Here is a 7,893-nt window from a genome sequence, read left to right on the forward strand (position 1 = left end):
TTTTTTTGAAAAAAAAATTTTTTATTTGAAAAAAAAAAAATTTTTTTTTGAGAAAAAAAATTTTTTTTTGAAAACAAAAAAATTTTTTGAAAAAAATGTTTTCTTCATTTGACATATTTTGGAAATTATGAACTTTTTTTCAAAGCAATCGCACTGCTTGAACTGCATAGAGACGAAATGTCAAAGCTCGCAAGTGCCGCGCCGCCGTCTAACGCATAAGCATTGGTACGGAACCCATGGAAATGTAAAAAAAATGTATACTTATTGTTAAAATCTCTATAAAATATCTGATAATTTGATGTGCATATGTTTAATGATCATTTTTAACCGCCGAATGGCATTTTTTTTTACTTTTTTCATTAGATCTCCAAAACCGCTAGACCTGCCTTCATGAAAATTTGATCAATTCTACATCTTGTCAATACAAGTAAAATGTTTTTTGAATTATTCAAATCGGACGCTCCGTTCTCTTAAAAACGGAGGTACCGTTTTCGGCACTTTTTGCCCCGTATCTTCGGAACGGCTAGACCTGACTTCGCCAGAAACTAATCAGCACGTCTCCTTATCAATACGAATCGAATGCTTTTTGAATTATTCAAATCGGTTGATCGGTGTTCCCGAAATCGTCGACGAAAATTTGTATCCGCACATACATACACACACGCACACACACACACACACACACACACACACATACATCCATTTTTTCTAAGGTATGCCAAAATATTCAGAAACCTTTGAAACGTCGAGAAATGCAAAAATTTTCATTTTCGATTTTTTTGCGATTACTATAACTTGCCCTACGGGAAGTTAATTAAAGGCAATGAGATACTGTCAATTATTCGTATTGCCATTATCTATCAAAAATGATGTGCCAAATAGAAATTTTACATATATGGCAGAATTTTAATAAGAAATTGGAATTTTTAATTTCATTTCCTTTCCCATGTTTATTGATATAGTTTAAAATAATTGATATATAGTTTAGAAATGCTAGACAGGAAAAAAGCCAATTTTGATATTTATGCATATTATATATATTTGTAGATGTTTTCTCCGGTTACAAATCGCCAACTCCGACCAATCTATGCAAATTCTTGCTCAATGATTCCATCAGCAGTCAGCAAAGCTACTAATCTAACACACTTCCATAATAAAACAATTAATATTGTGGAGCGGGACGTGCAGGGGTCTCCTATGGACACCAATTATACCTATGATAGTAAAAATAAAGCTACTCCTTCAGATGTCGTCATGGATAATGACAAAGGTACGAAGTTCATAATATGATTTGAAGGTGGTTAATTATTATCTATGCTTCTCTATAATTGAAATTAAAAATTTGTTCAAAAATATTAGATTCGTTGAAATATTGGACAAATTGTTATAATAATGGCTTATGTTATGATGGTTTAAATAATTATTAACTTTCTTTATAACTATAGATAGCGATAACATATATGAAGATGTGAAAATATTATGCGTTTGCGAGAACAATGATGAACACGCTGTTATGGTGAGTTTAAATAACTTAATTCAATTTGCTTAATTTTTGCATTTTTCACTTATATCTAGAATATTTTGAGAAACTTTAGTGAAAAACAAGTAGTTTTTAATTTTTTAAGAACAAAAAAAAAGGTATTATTATTATTTATAGCAACAAATTGTCTTTTATTAAAAGCTATTTCATATTATTTTAAACTGATCATTTTTAATTTTTATTTTGTTGAATTATTTTTTAAATAGATTAATGATTTTATACATGTAATTGTACTGTCTTCTAAACCAAAAGAACTCTATCACAACCCTCAACTATTAAATCACGATTAGTAAAATTTCCAGTTAACTATTTCCTAATTATAAAAAAAATGTTTCCAATGTCTTATTTTCAATGCTAGAGGTATATTGCAAAGTTCAATTCTCCATTATTCAACCAATAACAAATATAAATTTTAAGGGCGTATTTTTTACATAGAACATATTGTATATAACCCTGATCTGGTATTTTGCCCAAAATATTTATAAGCATAGTTACTAATAATTTAATTTTATCTCTTGTAAAATTGCTTATTTTAACTTAATTTACTATTGTATTTACTATTTTTTTTATTATTTACATCTTTAGAAATAATTACCAATTGATGGCAGATTACACAACTTATGTTTTCTACTTTAACATAGTTTCATCAAAAAATTCCATACTTTTCTTGTTTTTGAGATAATGCTGGTGAATCTTTTCACTCGTAGTCGTCTTTTAAGCATTGCTTATAAGGTATTATAAATAATATAAACCTCTTTTCGGACAGATAAAAAACTTTTCATCCATTATTTTATAAACAACCTAAAACTATCAATAATTATAAATAAACTCTTTTTATGATTTTTGGCATAAGAATTTATTTTATTACTTCAAACTTTAGATATTATGTTGTGGGTGCAATTTTTGGAGCCACGGAGCTTGCTATGGATTCCTATCGCGTCTTCCGGCAGACTATATCCACATCTGTTGCATTTGCAATGATAATCATTCGCGTATTTGTAACGATGAAATGATTATGGCACTTACCAGCAAACATGATAGAATCGTGAGTATTTATATTAAACAATGATATACTGGATTTTGTATATAAAAACGTATATAATAAAAGAAAATTGAGACGTATGTAAAAATTAATAAAAAAGTAAAATAATAGAATAATAATTGTATAATTTCTTCTATAAGTATTTATAATATGTATTGTTTTTAGTGTTTAGCCTTTTTGCGAAGAATATTGGCTTTCTGCAAAGATCGTGTTCAATTCTCTTTAGATGGGATGGTACGAGAGCTTGGGATTCCTGAAAATTTTCATAGTGAATTATTCGCTCGAATTGATAAATTCGGAATTCTTAGACCAGTTTCACCAAAACAACAATCAATGACGTAATACAAATAAAAATACAAATTCTTTGTATTAAATTTATTATATGTAATTATTTATTAATATATTGTTTGTTAAACTACAATTACAGGGTCAAAAGAACAGTCAAAAAGAGGGCCCTCGCTCCTTTTTTGAAACAATATTTTCGAGATGGCGAACTTTCAGAAACAGCAAAAAATACGGACTCATGTGTTGATAACTCTCTTCGTGATATACCGGGTAATATATCTCACGTTATACCCGTTTGTCCGTTCCTTACAAAAAAATGTATTTTGGATTGCAAATTTCAAATTGTTTTTTTTGCGAAAGTGTGAAATGGTATTTGTGAGATATATAAAAATTTTAGCTTGAAACTTATCTTTAAAAATTCTGTTAATACACTAAGTAAATCAACGTTTTTATTAAGAAGATATCATAGAAAATGTTAGGTCTGCAAATATTTAAAAATACGAGCTAATCAATCTGTTTTCAAATTACAGTTAAGTGTCAGTATTTCAATGAAAAAGTCAACTAAGTATTTATTAAATAAATAATTAATGATAATAATTATAATAATAAGTTCAGTTATCCAATTATTCGTAATAAAATCTTACTAATTAGGAAAATAAAAATATAAGTTAGTGATACTAATTTTTTATTATATACTTTTATAATAAAATAAAATAAAATTTTTTAGGTGGTGCTGCGCCTAAAAGAAAACCAACAAACGAGTCTGATGTTCAGCAAATGTCCTCTGTGAATGCTAATAAGGAGCCACTAGCAAAACGGAGAAGGAAAAGTTTCTGACGGATATTAGATATATATATTACAAACAGGATATATTGCGGATGAATATATCTTTATTTCAATATATTTATATTTAATCGCTAGTAAAATTATAATTAGCAAAATTTTGATGAAACATTGAATGAAAAATAATGATAGAAAAACGTTTCAGAGTAAAATAACATTATTTTTTATATTTCCACATAAAAAATCCACATGAAATAAGTATTTTTTTTACAATTTTGTAACACTTACTCATTATTAGAATATATGTTGAATTGACAGTTTTAATTTTATAAAATTATGAAGTTTGGTTTAATTTTCAATAATTTATTTAATTTTGTTATACATTTGTTTTTTATATTGAGAATATAATAATTACGAATATATATAATAATACAATACAATTGTTATTAACTTCCCGTAGGGTAAGTTATTGTAATGGGCCGAAAATCGGAATTGAAAATTTTTACATTTCTCGACGTTTTGAAGGTTTCTGAACGTTTTGGCATACCTCAGAAAAAATGGATGTGTGTGTGTGTGTGTGTGTGTGTGTGTGTGTGTGTGTGTATGTATGTATGGATACAAATTTTCGTCCACGTTTTCGGGCGTACGGATCAACCGATTTGAATGGTTTAAAAAACATTCGATTCCTATTAATAAGGAGAAGAGCTGATTAGTTTTTGGCAAAGATAGGTCCAGCAGTTACGGAGATAAGGAGCAAAGAGTGCAGAAAATAGAAATCGAGTTTTTGAGAGAACGGAGCATCCGATTTGAATGATCTAAAAAACATTCCATTAGTAATGATTGGGAGAAAGGGTTATTAGTTTTTCGCAAAGGCAGGCCCAGCCATTCCGGAGATACAGAGCTAAATGTACAAAAAATTGCAGTTTTTGAGAGAACTAAGCGTCCGATTCAATTGATTCAAAGAACTTTCTGCTTGTCTTAACAAAATAATTGATTTTGGAAAAAAAAAATTTTGTACCATTTTTTTTTTTTTTTTCTTTTTTTTTTTTTTAAATTTTTTGTATATCGAAAATATTTCAGATTTTATTTTTAATTCTGACTATAGTTCTAATATACTTTAAACAAATAATTTCAACTCTGTAATTCAGTTTATATAATTATTATAAATATTAGACAATAATACAATATTTATAATAATCTATTTGAAAACATTCAATATTCCTCGAACGTTTCGTTACGGTACGGGAAGTTCCAGCAATTTGCCGTAAGGCACGATGCCACCCACCCCACTAGTTATTACTTGATTTGCCTATATGTTAACAAAAATATTATAAAATAACAAAATCAATTAACAATATATATATGCAAAAGTTATTCCAGGTATAAAACCATACGTTGCAAATATAGAAAATGAATGAAATTTTAGGAAAAATTATGATGTTTATAACAAAAACTCATCGACATAATTCATGAACAACGAACAGAACAAGTTCATAAATGCATAAACTTTTCAAAGCAAGAGCATGCGCAAATAATGTTTAGATTATCGGTTGGCAAGGTAACAATATTTTGTATTTTTGAGGGTCGATTGACATTCTTGAATAATATTCTTCAATATTTAACAATAATTATACTTGTATAAAATGACTGAATTTGCATTAGTTTGGGAGGATAGAGAAATTCGTTTTGACATTCCCTACTCGTAAGTAAGGTAGATATTCACTCTACCGCCTACATTGTATATTTTTATTTAATATTAATCAATTAATATGTATTACTTTCAAAATCGTTAAAATAAAAACTGACATTTAATTTATTAATTTCGAATAATCAACAATCTCAATGAAAAAAATGATTATAACCGTTTTGGACTATTACGCACAGAGCATTTTTATTACTATTCATAATAGTCTACTTTTTATTGATATTTAAATTACTACAATTGGAATTATATTATACTTTTGTAACATAATATTTTGGGCATTTCCACAGCATTCTTAAATTAAGATCCGGTGAAAAATTGGTAGATCGAATGGATGCTGTTGAAGATTCTAAAGGAAATAGCGGAGATAAGGGACGTTTGTTAATAACAAATATCATATTAATGTGGCATTCTCATGCTACACCTCGTGTTAATTTGAGTGAGCCTTTTGGTGTATATAATGCTCAGAATTAGTTTTTGTTTAATTAATTAATTCGTTCTATTTAATTGCAGCTATAGGATATAACTGCATAATTAACATGAGTATCAAAACAGTTATATCAAAACTAAGAGCAACGACAGATGCTCTGCATATAATGGCTGCTAATGGGTCTTCCAAATTTGAATTTATTTTTACAGATATTAGTTTATTGGACAAAAAACATTTTTCTTTGGTGATTGGTGTTCATAAGTAAGTTAAATAATTTTAATTATTTAAAGAATGATAACTCATGATCGAAGTCATGGTGTGAGAGTACATATTTTCACAATTTTTAGTCCACGTTGCATTCCTGCATTATCTTCCTAATTTCTTGGTTCGATTTAATTTTCTTTTGTTTTCACATTTGTATCCAAAATAGAAATAGACTGTTTTCTTACACTTTCCACCCTTGGGTGAAGCATCCGTACCTGGTTAAAATGCTTCCAAGCATAAATTCATTCATGGTTTAAGTTTAAAAAGTGTATTTGTTAACGCTTAAATAAATGATGGTTTATTTTCATTAATCGAAAATTCAATGATTCATCAGTCCGAGTTTTAGCACAACATAATTAAAATAAAAATTAAAATTAAAATACAAAACAAAATGTTTAATTGAAACAGCTGCATGTTCAATCTAATTATTTTAAGTAGGAAATTATAGAAACTGGGAAATGTAGAAGAGAACTTGGATTTATAATTATATAAATTGTCTTGAAATATCGCTTAAAGATAATGAATTCGTTCCCTAATGTAATATATTATATACATATGTGTAAAATTATTATTATTATTATTATTAATCCATTAAACCATTTTTAAGAGCCTACACGTCGACAAAAATGTACAGAGACTTGAAATTAAGAGCATCCATTCTAAATAGTGGAGCTCTATCAGTCTTAAAAAATGAGCAAGTGTATCAAAAAGTAAATGGTGTTTGGAATCTTTCGAGCGACCAGGGTAATTTAGGAACATTTCTAATAACAAACATTAGAATAGTTTGGTATGCTGATCTAAACGAATGCTTCAATATCACATTGCCATATATGCAAATAGTTACGGTAATAAATTAATTGTGAATTGATATAATGTGTTGATATAAAAACTAACAGTATCTATTTATAATAAGATCCAAGTCCGCGATAGTAAATTTGGTCCAGCTTTAGTCATTATCGTTTCGGAGCAGAGTGGAGGATATTTATTAGGATTCAGAATTGATCCAGAGGATAGACTTGGAGCAGTATATAAAGAATTAATTTCACTTCACTCTGTATATAGCCAAAACCCTATATTTGGTGTAGAGTATTCATTGAAAGATCAAGTAAAGTATAACGTATACTTAAATAACATATAGGTATATTATTATTAGAAATTGATTGAAACGGTATTAATTTATAGGTTTTTAGTCCACCGCCTGCTGATCCAAATTTTGAAGATGTACAGGAATTAGATAAATCTAAAGATACTCCATCTACATTAACTACGTACATAGCCGAAGGAGAACATTCTGTTGATCGCGTTCCAATTTACAGCAAGGATTTGGGTTTGGCCATAGAAACTCCAAGAAATGGATATACAATAAAAAGTCTTTGGGAAGTCATGCCATCTTCTTCATAATTACGTTGAAGACGGCATGCTCACCGGGGGATCACAACGCAACTGCATTACTACCATAGATAAATAAACATAAATTACTTTATTACGTTTTGGGCCGGAACTTTTTTACTGTGCTCCGATTTGCATGAGACTTTGGAATTAGGATCATCTTATTCCCAAGAACAAAATAAATAAATAATTAAACTTTTGGTTCATGAACTGTCAACAGATTTCTGAAAAGAAAAAAAAATAATATTTACATAATTTTAAAGAATGAATGTAATTCATAATTATAAATCATCATTGTTAATTGAAATATTAAATACTAAAGTATTATGACTTGCGTTTGATTTGTCATAAATATTATGTTGGTAATTTGAGTTTTTAAACAGCTCAAGAACTGACTGAAGTCGCGATAAAGTGTCAACACGTTTTATTAAAAAAAATTATAGGTATATTATATTTGC

General features: G+C 28.2%; 1 protein-coding gene across 1 annotated transcript; it reads left to right on the forward strand.

The window, feature by feature from the left end:
* Nucleotides 1-5,293: 5,293 nt before the first annotated feature.
* Nucleotides 5,294-7,447, forward strand: LOC113380613 (Bardet-Biedl syndrome 5 protein homolog). Its single transcript, XM_026619785.1, has 6 exons — nt 5,294-5,352; nt 5,643-5,791; nt 5,866-6,043; nt 6,654-6,891; nt 6,960-7,151; nt 7,229-7,447. The coding sequence occupies exons 1-6, from the start codon at nt 5,294-5,296 to the stop codon at nt 7,445-7,447; spliced, it is 1,035 nt and encodes a 344-aa protein (XP_026475570.1).
* Nucleotides 7,448-7,893: the final 446 nt, after the last annotated feature.

The sequence above is a fragment of the Ctenocephalides felis genome, unplaced genomic scaffold, assembly GCF_003426905.1.
Source record: "Ctenocephalides felis isolate EL2017-DRISC unplaced genomic scaffold, ASM342690v1 CF-g0.4_SCAFFOLD_02248, whole genome shotgun sequence".
Taxonomy (NCBI): Eukaryota; Metazoa; Arthropoda; class Insecta; order Siphonaptera; family Pulicidae; genus Ctenocephalides; species Ctenocephalides felis.